A 14,168-nucleotide genomic window follows, 5' to 3' on the forward strand; every position below is an offset into this window, starting at 1 on the left:
CATATTTAGAGCAGACATTTAGATCCAATTAATCTCTGTCCAACAAATGTACAAGCTAATGCCAGAAATTCCATCATTATATGTTTTCATTGTAGGGCTGCTAGATGGTTGATGGCTCTAAATTGGCCCATCCAATGCAAATTTAGAAGAACTGGGTGTTTTGTTTTGTTTTGTGTTTTGGCTCCGAGGCTTCTTTAGAGCTCTCTGACTGTGACAATTTGACTTCCACCCTCCCCAACAGACTGGAAAATATCCGGTTGAAGCAAATTCCAAAGTGGAGGAGTGGATCTCTAAAAGTCTGACAGCATTCCGAATGGTCACAGGAAGAGTGCTAAGCAAATACTAGAATCAACTCAACTTTCCCCTTGGTGTTGTTAAGCTATTTTCAGTGAAGAGAGTTTTGCAATCATATCTCTTAGATGTCCAACGTCTGCTCAGCATATAAGGATTTACCTGTTTTCTGGTGCGTTCGTCAGTGAAACGACGATGTTCTGGTCGATGAAGATAAGGAGGGCCAGGAGAAAGCCGAGTCCCATGGCGCTGACAACGTTCATGGGCGACAGCCGCTCAAATGGTGCCACGTTGAAGGTGGGCCGGTTATGAACTTTAAACACTGGAACTGTTTCAAAGGAAGAAAATTAAACAAAAAAAAACAACCACGAGTTTAAGTTTATATTACAAAATGATGCCTTAAACCGCCATCATAACTCATATTTAACTTTAGCCTGGGACATGAGAAACATCTGCTTCCAACAAGATGTATGAATATACTGAAATTCATTAAGAATATTCTCAAGAAAAGAGCTGTGTAAAATTCATTAGCATTACTCCTATCTCATCACATTCAATCATTACAAACACGACTGTCTCTTAAACTCCTGTAATGACTCGTGTTTTTTTCACACCAATAATCATAAGAGAGGCTGGATTTTTTTTTTCAAATGCTGAACATCTTTTTTGGCACACTCTCCTGTCAAAGGCGGTTGAATTATTAAGTGCAGTTGGTTAAATTTAGGAAGGAATGACAATACAATAATGGCTCTATTATCTTATGACTTATTGTCTCTGGAGGTAAAGCACTTATATTTAAATTCATTTGAGGGTTTGGCACTGATCTCTTTGTTTCTATGTCGACCTCTAGAGAACAGCTGCTGCCTTGGCAACAATGAATGGGGACACAAAATGATGCTAAACAATAGAGGATAAAAATTGAAAATCTCCAATGTGTTTTGGCCTGTGCCTTGATTGGGGAACATAAAAAGACAATAAAGGCGTTAAATAAGAGGGGCCTCGCAGTTAGAAAACATGTTTTGGAAATAAAAAGGTTATAAGTTTGGGAGTATCTTCAAGTAAGTTTAGGATATCTTCAAATTCCTTAAATGGAGCTCAAAAAATACCACAGTATGTCACAAAGTAAGAGATTGAGCAATCACTGTTTACACTTAGGTTGCTTCAACAATTTTATTTCATAATTGTGTAAAAATGTTAAATGTCTATTCCTGACAAACCAGATGCTCAAAAAAGCTCTCAAGAGTAAATTATTAAAATATATATTTATAGATGCATTCAAGAAACGATTTAATGTCTCAGTTATCTTCTATTAAAATGCCGTGACAGACTATAGAGATAAATAAAGTTTTCACAGGCCTTCATAGGAATTAAGAGGATAAGTAGTAGCATAGTGCTGCAAATCACATGCACTTGATTATTGATCATCCGCATGTGCGAGCTCCTCTCTAAAAGCACAAGTTTCGACAGTTTGCAGGTCTGGAGTATTCATGTGTTTGTTAACACAATGCAACAATCCTCCCATGAGTGACCGTCCCAGCAAATTCACCCCAAGGTCAGACTGCAAGACTGCAGAGATACTATTAAAAGCAAAGAGCTACACTGCAGACTCTTCAGGGCTCCATTAGCCATGTTAAATATTAAAGTTAATGACAGTACAATTAGAAAAATAATGAAACCTCTTATTTCTAAAAAGAGCATGGTAGCACAGGTTAAGAATAATGCACAGCGCCTGTTTTGGCAAAAACCACAACGTATCAGGACAAATACCTTCTACCAACTTTCTAGTATGGTGACAGAGTGCTGATGATTTGGGCTTGTTTTGCAGTCACTAGACCTGGGCAGTTTACAGTTACTGAGTCAACCATGAACTCTGTAGTGGACTGTATCCTTATGTTAAATATGAAGCTGTCTGTCTGCCAGCTAAAACTTGGCCAAACAGTCTCACTCGACAGGATGGTCATCTCAACAATACCAGCAAATCTACAACAGAAAAAGAAAAGAATCCTAGTATTTCAATGGTCCCTGACACAGCCTGACTGAAACGCTATAGTGAGACTTGAAGGGGGTTGTTGCCATTGCACATTGTACTTTTTTGATGACAAATATAGGTTGTTTTCTCAGGCTTATATTATATTATTTTGGAGTGTGTATGTGATGTGTTGGTTGTCTGTTTGTTTGTTTGTACGGACATACTGCAAATCAATTTCCCGTTAGGGACAATAAAGTTACCAAAGTAAAGTTACCAAAGAAGAGAGCTACCTACAAACCTCAATCAAGTGAAACAGCCCTAAAAAGAAGACTGAGCCAAAATTTCTCCACAACAGCGCGAGAGACTGACAAAGTCAAAGTAAACAATTACTTCAAGTTATTGCTGTTGAAGGTGGTTCTAAAAGCCAGTGAATCATGGGGTGTACTTATTTTTTCACAGAATTGCATAGAGTCCTGTGAACACTCACTTTATCACATGATTATGTAGTAATTTGAAATGGAATTTGTGTGGGCATTCAAGGTTTAAAGAGTTTTAAGAACATGAATCTCCCCTTACTAAATAGAAAAAAACATGTGCAAGGTTTAATAAATACACAATTACTGAGAAAAGAGAAAACTAATTAACCACTAACCAAGTATTAGGGACAGTTTCAAGTTTTATTTTGTGGTCTCTTTTGAATGAAGTGGACATTATATAGCTGTCGAGCTATACCGCAAGTCTTCCACTAATCACACAGACAATTGATGGTTTAGTTCTTGACTACTCGCAGTAACATCCTTGACCAAGGCAATGAACCTCTATCGCTTTGCGTGTGTGAGAATTGCAAGATACGTTTTCCTCCACCTGTGTCAATGACTTGAATTTACTGGTACAGGCCAAAGTCACAACACCTTCTCCAAAATAAAAGTGTTAGAAATAGGGTGAAAAAAAGTGCTGCACGTGGTCACATTATTCAAACATTTTTAGTTTTAAAACAGTTTTAAAGTAAGAAACACACTATATTACACTGCATAGTATTATTTATAATGAACATCTCAAATGCACTCTATAACTGCAATAAATAAATTATATTAACACTACCAAGCAATAAATGATACTGACGTTCAATGTCACTGAAAATGTAGGAGCCGATGAAGGAGAACATGAGCACTGAGATTGGCAGGGCACAGTCCGACAGCACCTCCCTCACTTTGGCATGCAGGAACGGACTTGAAGAGAGAGAGGGAGAAAGGAGAAGGGAGTGAGGAGGGAGAGACAAATAATAGAGGAATACAATTACTGTGGACAAGACAAGGACAATGGCTGCAATCCTGACACTGCTTAAGTACCTTGGTCCGCCTTTTACTTGCACAATTGAATCGAGCTTTGAGGTTGATTTGATTACTGGGAGCAATCAGAAGTAGAATATTAATGCTTATTAAATCACAGGCTGGAACAGAAGCTTCGACTGAAAAGTGAGCTTTGTAAGAGCTGTCTGGAAAGTTCCTGTAAGCTCTGTCACTCCTGCAATCTTTAGAGTCAAGGCCCTACTCAGCGGTATTCATGCTAGCAGGCAGTGCTCCCATCCAAACACAATTTAAACTTCTCCAGTGATTTATGTTAAGACTGCTGCAGCACTGCAGTGCTGCACATACCTCCTTTTGAACTGGTAGAGAGTATAGCCCATCCATAATGTCCCGAGCATCAGCAGGAGGCAGAGGACAGGTCTCTCTCGACTGCACTGGATGAAGGATTCAGTAAGTGCAAACCCCGCGACCACCTCACTCCTGTTTCCCCCCAGCAGGTCTCCACCTTGAGGAAAGTCCCCTATGCTTCTGTTGGCCAGTGTTGGAGCGTGGTAGTACCTATGAAAGACTGAAATCACATTCACAGTGTTTAGCTATAAACAGTGTTGGGGAGTAACGAAATACATGTTCTGGGGTTACGTATTTAAAATACAAAATAAGTAACTGTATTCCATTACAGTTACCGCTTAAATTGGTGATAATTACAATACAATTACTTTGTTGAAATCAATGTATTACACGGCTGTCTTTTCCTGTTTCATATTTTAGGCTATGCCCTCTCTATCCCCTCTCTAATTTTTGTAATACCACGCACTGCCGGAAACCCAAACAAAAGAGGCTCTAATGCAAGCGTCCTGTTAATGTTGGTGGTGTCAGTTACACAATGGACCCGGAGCCAGCACAACAGAGCCAGCAGTGCACGGGCAGGAATGCGTTTCTTACTTGGAAATTCCAACACCACTTCACATTTAAAGAACAAAGGGATGGGCGAAATCTGACCGTGCAATGCAAACTCTGTTTATCAGCAACCATCTGGAAGTCAGTTTGTTTTTAAAAACAAACGTTAGCCTACTGCAACTACCTTGTTTTAGTTGTGGTAGCTACCTGGGTTATGTGCTACTTCAGTATCGTCAATGTACTATTGCTGTGTGATTTATTACTATTAATGAAGGCTGCATTACAATCTGGTAGCTAACAATGTTAGCTCGGTGGCGAGTAGCCTTCAGTAATAGTAACAAATCACACAGGAATAGTGCATTCATGTAGTTGTGAAAAGCATGACAATATATCAAGTAATCCAAAGTATTCAGAATACATTACTCACATTGAGTAACTTAACCGAATACGTTACAAACTACATTTTGGGCATGTATTCTGTAATCTGTATTGGAATACATTTTAAAAGTAACCTTTGCAACACTGGCTATAAAATGCATCGTTAGTGCCAACAGATTCCATGTGAACCATCAGATACAATGAACGGACAATAACAACAAGTATGCTGCCAAAGTCTGGTATAGTAAATGAAGCAATATCACAGATCTCAAATGAAATCCAAAACTTACAGCTGACATATTTATAATCCTTTAAAAAAATATTGATTGGATTCCTATTAAACAGGAAAATCTTGAAATCTTTCAAGAAGCCTTGTATATAACCTAACCAAAGCTACAAAAAAATGTCCATCATGCTCAGGTTGCATTGTTCATGTTGCAGTCAACACAAAAAAGGCAAAGAAACAAGTCTTTTAATAATGTTTAAATCTTTCATGAAGAGACACGTGAGAGTAACTGTCAGTACTGCTGGGGATAAAACTTTGAAAGCGAGATAAATCTCATCTGAGTTATGCCTCTACACTGAATGCCCATCAACCAGGCTGTAAAATACTCAAGGTGCTATTTTTCTTGTATGTTTGGGTGTTTGATGCCAGTGTTCTCTGTCCAACCACTAAATGAACCAGTAACCTTTGTGATAATCTAAACTAATCAAATTTAGCAGAATAGGCCGAGTCTGGATTAGGGGTGAAATGATGGGGAAACAGCACAGAATACGTTATCTACACCTGCTTTAACAAACTCTGCCTAGTTTGCTTAAATCAGTCTTTGCACCCATAAGGACTGCAGAATAAATAGCTCACCAACTGTAATGTGTGGCTAAAGGCTGGGATTTTAAGCTCAGTGGAGATGGTTTTCCTGCCATTGTGACTTAGAATGAATGCACAACTTTGTCTCTATTAATTTCATAATGAGTGCAACATAATACCTTCTAACATCACTTGAGGAATAGTGTGCGAGATGACTAGCTCCCTCCACAGGTCTTTTCATCAAACAGGGATAAAGTTACAGGCTAGGCGAGGTTGTGCAGGTGACTAGATACAGCCCCAAACTGTATTCATTTGTGTTAGTGGAAAATATTTTGGAGGAACAGTGTCAGCAAAATAGCATAGGTTAATGTTATGGTAATGGCATATGAGCTCGGAGCGTATTTTACAAATGGCTTCTGAAAATTGAACTACTGCACTGGCAATCTACAAAACAGGAGAACACTGCATTCAAAATAAATTACATTCAGCTATCGTCATCTCATTTTTGTGAAATTAAATTGTGTAAAATATTTATGATATGGGACCATAAAAGCTGGGGTGGTATAATATAGCTGCAGATGGGGTTCAAAATCTGGACTGATTAATTTCTAAAGCCTCTCAACCTGCTGACCCACAACAGTAACAAATGACCTCGTATGGTATTTCTGTCTCCCTACTATTTTAAAAGGTAATATTTCTCAACATATGCTTGTTTATCTAAATTTACTAATTGAGATCATATTATTATATTACCCGTGGTTCACTAGTAAGTCATTTGGCAGGTGACTGTCTAACACTCTTTTGGTCTTTTGTTTTGCTGTCAGGGTATTAAATATAAGTCTTTAGCTGTTATTATGAAAGAATTCTATCTGGCCTCACCATCACAATAAACACAGTTTGTTTCTTGATAAGTATTCGATTTTAAGAGGTGCAGAGGACTGCAGAAGGAATATAGAAACACTGGAAGAAACTATTTGACAGTTTTTAATTAAAAGGACTAAATGATTAGTTGAAGAGATCTTATGACTCTCAGCTGCCCACTTAAATGATAATCTCAAAATTCACTTACACATAATAATGTGTATGTATGTGGCAGTGAAGGCCTTTATTTTCTTTATCTTTCGGGGCTTAGAAATCACATCAGACACGAGCTTGCGGCAGATTCGACAGCAGGTGTGTTGAGTTAGCCGACTACTTGATTTGATTTTCACCACAGAAAAGCAACGTGTAAACAACTCACAGAAAAAAAAGATATTTCTCGTGTGTGTCATGAACTTACTTTTGACTGTGCCTTTCACAGCATCAACCACAAAAGCAATGGAAATGAACAGGGCAATGACCTCCTCTGTTGACCTAAACACATTACACAATTAAGACGGTTGTAAGACAGTAAAAACTAATATAAATACATACAAATAAAAAGGACACCCATAATAAAAAAAAAACCACATAAGAAGGAAATGAAAATTAATGAATTAACAAACATATTTTCAGAATAAAGTGTGCATTACTGTTTTCTTATAATTGATACTTTTTTACAGTCTTGTGTTTTTAGGGTACATGAAAGGGTTTTCTTGTATTAGCTGCATTAGTCCAATTAGAGATCATAGGTGGCGCAGCTGTGGTTACCAAGTTTCTTTGTTAACCCGGGTTTTCATAGAGAGCTCAAATAGAACGGCTGTTTGACGGCTTGTTTGAACCTCCTTCCATAGAAAATGCAGCGACTATTCAGTCAAGAGGAACACGTCACAGAGCTCGACTATGACACAAACACGCATTGTCTAAAGGCAAGACAGGAATGTCGCAAACATTGTTAATGTTATAAATTCATTAGTTAAATATTTATTTCAACACAGAACACACTATCAGCATTGTCTTTTAACCTTAAGGTTCCACATTAGAGCTTATAAATACTTCAAATGGAAGCTCAGGAATACTCAGGAAGTCCATTTAAGTCTGACACTGACCAATAATGCAGAATAACCCTCCATGGAAATTACTTTAATCTCTGGCCAACATGAAGTTAACTTCACTGCCTATATAAGACACTGTGATAAATACATGTAATTCATTTTATAATCTCCATTAGCTGATATACTGGCAGTATGACACCAACTTTGCAATAAAATACAACTATAATGCATCACCAACTAAATGGATGCGGTTCCTAAGATAACACAGTAGCAGGATTTACAGGTCAGTATCATAAAACCAGCCGAACAGCAAATTGCTGCAAGTCCCATAACGAGAGTTGGCGCTGTTAGCCAAGTACCGAGTGGGAAGTGCATTACAGCTGGTAGGTGTTTGAATGCATGCTGGTCTGGCAGAATTTGAGTATAAATATATTTATTAATCAAAATTATGGACTCTTATGTATGGAAATTTCAATGCAAGATATTTCCCAATCTGTGAACCAAAACAAAACTAAAAACTGTGTTTCAAATTTACTCAAACTGTGTAACACATACTTTTTTCAAATTAACCAGAGTTGCACTGATTGCAATGTTATGCCACACATGCCTGGAGAGTAAATATAAACTACCTTTAAAATAAGTAAATGGAGCACATAGCAGTTAAAACTACTTAAAAATACTAGAATATAATAATAATAATACATTTCAAACATTGATTGTGTGCATTCTTTAAAAACATCCTGCTGTCCCATAAAGTTTTCTGTTGTTACAAGACAATTTAAAAAATTTTTCTATATGACAGAAAGCAACCAAAATAAAAGGAAACTCAAAGTGATTAAAAAATTGGACTTTAAAAATTAAAATACTCCAACATATAAAATTAGGAATATGAAGGACACCTTTTGAAGAGCTTCATGAGCAGACTGACATTGAAGATTCCTCCCAGGATGAGAAAGAGGCAGTTCCACAACCCAATGCAGGCGTAGAAAGCTGGGAAATCCAGGTTGTAGTCGTCACAGATTCCTCGGATCACTGTGTTCCAGTTGCACATGTGCACATGTAAACAGACAGACAAATAAACCACATATAATAAATACACATTATGAAACTAAGTAACACAATTGCTATGCTAATTTTGTGATAGTGAGAAAAAAAATGTTACAAAAGAACTTCATTACAGATTTCTCTCCCAGCAAAGACTGACTTGTACACACACAAGTACAGACACATAAACAATGACTGGAAAAAAATTAAATTCATTCAAACATGAAAGGACAAAAAGAACTGTAATAGGTTTGTTAAAACCATAACAATTTTAGTTGTAATCTTGAGCAGATTTGTACGCAGATGAGTTACAGCTTTACAAACAAGCCATTGTTCTGCTCAGACAGGCTGCTGGAAATGTGCTATAATTATGCCCATGAGAATGCGCATAGCACAGTTCTAACCCATTTACTTCAAAGATCATCACACCACAAACCTAACAAACAGCCTTGGTATTAAAACTACATCTTGGCATCGGAGTTGCTGCTTTTCCTCATCATGGCCTGATAACTGCAGCTTCCAGCCGTCAAGATCGTTTAAATTCCAACCAACAAAACATCGCTGTTGGGTAAAAACCATGTAACAGTTTATGCGCTGTCTCTCTCTGAACTGAACCTAAAGTTTACATGTTTGTGAATGCGATGAGTGACTCTCCTGACCCGCAGGCCCCTGGAACCAATCATTACATAACCACAGTGCGCAAAAAAAAAAAAAGTTCTGCTCCTCATTCTTGAAAAAAAAGAAACAAGTTTTTGAAGATTTGTGCTTTTTGCTTGACTGCACCAGGAACACTCATTAAGGGCACATGTGTGAGCTAACAGCTTAATTACTCTAGCGGTACCGCTTTCTGGTAAAAGCAAGAGCAGATGAGGACAAGAGTTTTTGGCTGGTGTTCGACATGGTTGGGTGCTTCTTTTTCTTGATTTTTGACGTAATCTTCTTAGTACTCCACCCACTCTCAGCCTTCCATTCAAACTGGCTGTCAGCAGAAACTGTGAAAAGATAAGTGCATCTTGATTGAGATGAGCTGAATGACAGCGGGGAAGCCTACCGCTGATGAAAATGGCGAGGGGAGCTGTGGTTAGAGGGATGACTAGAGGAGAGCCGGCAAACAACGAGTAGATGACCCCACCGATACTCTGGCCAATGATGGTCTTCCGAACATCTGGAGAGAGATGACACACAGAGAACACACAGCGTGAAGCTCTGATTAATGTGCATGAGTGACTGCTAGGGTTCCTTTGAAGCTGAAGTAAGTTACATATTAATTTTTCAGATAAGATACGTTAACTTTGGAAATAATATGTATATTTTTTCCCTTTTCGTTTTTTTAAACAAAACAGCTAACGTGATGCCTTTTCCACCCCCACCGAGTACATAATTATGTGAATATTTTCCAAAAAAGAGGCTTCAATGTTTCACTGTTTTACTATGTGTATGGTAACCTGAAACTTGCAAGTACTTTTGAACAATCATCAGCTCACAACTATATGTCTTAAACTCAGACTTAAAACAGAAAAAAGTGAAGGTCAAACATACAAGAGAAAAATACTTAGTAAGGAAAGTGCTTACTCATATAGCACAATGAATAAAGGAGAATTACTACTAGATTTTGGCACTACTTACAGAGACCAAACGTAGCCCTTTCTGGTCTTATCCAACAGTATCGTGCAACAGTCTTGAGCCACTACTCATTTGTTTAGATTTTTCTCTCAAGGAGCTAGAAATTCTTGTGATTTAAAAAAAAAAAAAAGTAGTCTTACAAATTGGCACCATTGAGTCTATTCTGTATTTCCCCATATGTCTGCATGTTTCGATAAATTACTGTAAGTTTTTCCAATTTTCCTAGCCAAATATAAAGAAATAAGACTTGAACACTAATGTGTTACTATTTAGTAACTCAGTGCATTCATTAGCCATGTTATCAGCTAGAAGGTAAAGAAAGTAGCTAAATCACATTTTTCTGAGCTAAAAACGTAAAAACTGGGTATTGTGAATTTTAAACAGGTGCTAATATTTGCTTATTACTTGTCAACTATGGAAATAAGGAACTGCTTTGTTTATTTTGAAATGTCCAGTAGTGGAAAGTTATAAAATTAATTTTTTTTTAAAGTGATTGGCTGTTTATGTTCTCTAAATATTTTTGTACAAAAGGAAGATTATTTTCAGTTGAATTAATTTTATTTATTTAGCGCAAATTCACAACAGTCACCTCGTGGCATTTTACATTGTTGGGTAAATGCCCTAAAATACTAGACTTGCTAACCATGTCATAGGTCTGTTGTGGGTGTGTGTGTGTGGGCTGTTCATTGCTTTGTGTGTGTACTGAACTGTTTGACATTCTTTGTTAAAACTTCATTAAAATTATTTTTAAAAAAAATGTGTACTGTGTTTCATAATACTGCCTCAAGGAATTGTTTATCATGTAAAAAAGTGTTTTAATGTGTGAAAATACCCCATATACATGAAATGGAGATTATCATATAGATATGATTCAAAACATTGCAGTATATTCTAATCTATGTAGTAAAATACTGTGGTCAGTGGTTTTGCACTGAAGTCTAGCAGGACAAGCACAGAGATGACAGAGACCAAAAGAAGATCATTGGCAACCTTAATTAATGCTGCTTCTGTGTTATAATGAACTCTAAATCCTGACTAAAACTCTTCTTTCTAATTTTAAACTTTTATTTTTCAACAGTTATTTTCTTAAACAATTGATAAAATAGCTGTTTTTACACCCAGCACTTGATACTGACATGGAAAAATTTGCAGGAGCTCAAGAATCCCAATCTGAGAAAAGCGTTCATGTTTCTAGATTTAAGTACATGTTCATACCGATCTCGCCACGTGTGCTCTCATCATTGAGGGAGCCGAAAGCAATGGCAGGGAGGAGGATGGCAATGTAGAGGAAGATGGCTGTGGTCATGTACTTCAGCAGGGTTTTATTACTGCCAACTATACCTGAGGGGAGACAAACACAAACACATGAGTCATATTCCCCTCATAATGGAGCGGAGGAGGCTGAACACTTTAATTTCAAAACGGCAAGAACATTAGCACAGTTCATCATTCAGTGCCTCTACATCTATAAACACCCAGTTCATACAGTAAAAATATTCTACGGAGGATTACGCTACCTGCTGCCCTTTTAAAATATGAGTCATTTGTTTTGGTTTCGTGTCATCCATCATTTTGCAAGAGCAGTTACCCAAATGATGGATAACTCATTTTGGAATAAAACACTTTAATTGGGCTCTAATGTGATCACAACAATTTTGGTCCTGTGACCTTCATCAGATAATCATTCTCTGATGACGCTCACAAGACAGAAATATCTTGATTTTGTTACTGCCCAGTCAATGTGTTTGGTTGGTGTGACACGAGGAAAGACTGAAAGAAAACAGCTGAAGAGGAAATGCTCCTAGAAAACTCTTTACTCTGTCGGCTTTTCTTTACAACAGACAACCATATTGAATTACACAGATTAATCTAAAATATTTCTACACAAGCTATTCTAGCAACTAATTAACTAACATTAAAAAAAAATACTCAACACTGAGTAAGATGTACATTTATTTGACTTGAGACACAAAAGCTCTTTCATATTTGGCAGCAGTGTGACTTGATGAGTCGATAAAACCACCAGCTGGATGCGTTTGCAATGAGAATGTATAGTATGCGACGTGTGTGAAAGTCTCGTGTCTGATGACTGAATACTGGACATATGGAAACATATGAGAGCAGTAAGGCATCCGAGATTTTATGTCATTTTAGCAGGAGATGACCCTAGACGTGACACAGATGCAGCACAGATGTAACTGAGGCAAAGGGTGACAGACAAATGAGGAGCTGCCAGAAGTACCACAGTGTGCCATAATAAGCAAGATGATTCATTTTCACTACAAGTTCAGGTCCAGCCTACCATCTGTGAAGTCAGAGGGGTAGAAAGGCAGCCTGCGGCAAAAGTCCTCATAAATTCCCCGGCCAGCTTTGAAGAAATCTTTACACTGTGAAGACAAAAGATTACTTTTTAAAAATGAGAAATAGTCTCACTGATGGAGTCCCACCTGCACCACCTTTCGTCAGGAGAATTACGTATCACACTGTAGAACAAGAGCAAAGGAATCAACGCTGTGATATAAAATGAAATAATGTTAAACAAACCAACATATGTTCCACATTATAGAAGAAAAAGCCACTCTATGGCTTGATGACGACACACTAGCGGCAGTATCTTCACGATGATGTGAGCTGGGATGTTTTCCAATGAGAACTGTACCTTTTTACAACGCAAAGTATCAGACACTTAGATGAAGATGCCTCTCATACAGACCACTTGAAGAAAGGAAGACAGAGTTTCCCTGCTGCAGAGTTTAAGTTCATTAGAGTTACCAGCTTTAGAAAGCAGCAATTAACAGCAACTCAGATTAGTGCCAGGAGTTCAAATAGCAGATACATCTCAGCATCAGCTGCTTAGAGGAAAACCTGCTGCACAGACGCCACTATTGAGGAAGAACAATGATAAGAATTTGGCTCAGTCAAGGAGCACAAGGAGTAGAAATCTTTTTTTTTTTTTCCATCCTAGTCCGATTACGATGTCAACTAGGTGAATCGTTGGTATCTGACATTAAAGAAAAGATGGTGGCACAGGGGTCCAACGACTAAAGGGGTCAAACGACTAAAATCAGCCAACACACAACCCCAGGGAGATAGGGGTTGTGTGGCTGTTGATTTACAGGTCCAGGCTGGTTACCTAATGGCCAGATACTGTTTCTAATGAAGAAGCAAAACTGATGGAGTGACTTTTTCTCTGTCGAATCTGGATTTGGGTGCACAGTAAGATCACTGTATCACATGTAGGTCGTTCTGCCAGTATTATTTTCCCTGTCTATAGGAGGCATCGCCCCAAAGTAGCTGAAACTAAACGGAGATGAGCATTTCAATTAAACCCATAATCTTAAATTATGTCCCTCTTGATGCATATGGCTCCGTTTTGCTTTTAGGCATTTTGCTAATTTAGTCTGCCTTATCCACAGTGACCTTGAAGAGTAATAAAAGCCAGAGGCTGTATCCAGCTCTGAAACCTCGTTTTATTTTAAACACGCATTGCAGTGGACAATGACACATTTAGATTAAAAGTTGCACATTTGATGATTCAGCTAAGACGCTGGTGATTCCACTGGGGGGGATCTTTGAAAGATCATTTGAGTCATGACCATTAATGGCGTAGTTCTTAAAAATCATATAATCTAAAACATAGCAAGTAAAGCAGCATATTTGGATTTGGATGTACATTTAATGGGATCCCCGTGTCTCCAAAAATGACTGGGAAAGACAGAGAGACGACAGCATCAGTGACGGAGAGAAGTATAATTTTACACAAGACAGGAAGAGAATGGTTATAAAGAGCCATGTGATTTAAAAGGAGACGTGAAGTGTTTCATTTTAAAAGATGAGCTTTCAGGTTACACCAGACAGGGAGTAAATGTGTAGCCCTGATTAAGCTTATTAAGCAAATTATCCAATTACCCAGTGTTTCATTTTCTTGTTGAACATAG

The 14,168-nt window shown here is 37.8% G+C and overlaps 1 protein-coding gene across 13 annotated transcripts in view; it reads right to left on the minus strand.

The window, feature by feature from the left end:
- The window catches only part of slc4a11 (solute carrier family 4 member 11), a 104,140-nt gene that overhangs the window by 8,782 nt on the left and 81,190 nt on the right, over positions 1-14,168 (minus strand). For all 13 annotated transcript variants that reach the window (XM_082516513.1, XM_082516515.1, XM_082516511.1 and 10 more), the window contains 8 exons: positions 12,533-12,617; positions 11,446-11,571; positions 9,659-9,772; positions 8,463-8,595; positions 6,930-7,003; positions 3,916-4,135; positions 3,383-3,489; positions 454-619 (listed from right to left, as the gene is read on the minus strand). In XM_082516513.1, coding sequence (XP_082372639.1) covers positions 454-619; positions 3,383-3,489; positions 3,916-4,135; positions 6,930-7,003; positions 8,463-8,595; positions 9,659-9,772; positions 11,446-11,571; positions 12,533-12,617 — 1,025 coding nt within the window. The remainder of the gene's footprint in view (positions 1-453; positions 620-3,382; positions 3,490-3,915; positions 4,136-6,929; positions 7,004-8,462; positions 8,596-9,658; positions 9,773-11,445; positions 11,572-12,532; positions 12,618-14,168) is intronic.

This window comes from Aulonocara stuartgranti (genome assembly GCF_965226115.1).
Source record: "Aulonocara stuartgranti genome assembly, chromosome: 19".
Classification (NCBI taxonomy): Eukaryota; Metazoa; Chordata; class Actinopteri; order Cichliformes; family Cichlidae; genus Aulonocara; species Aulonocara stuartgranti.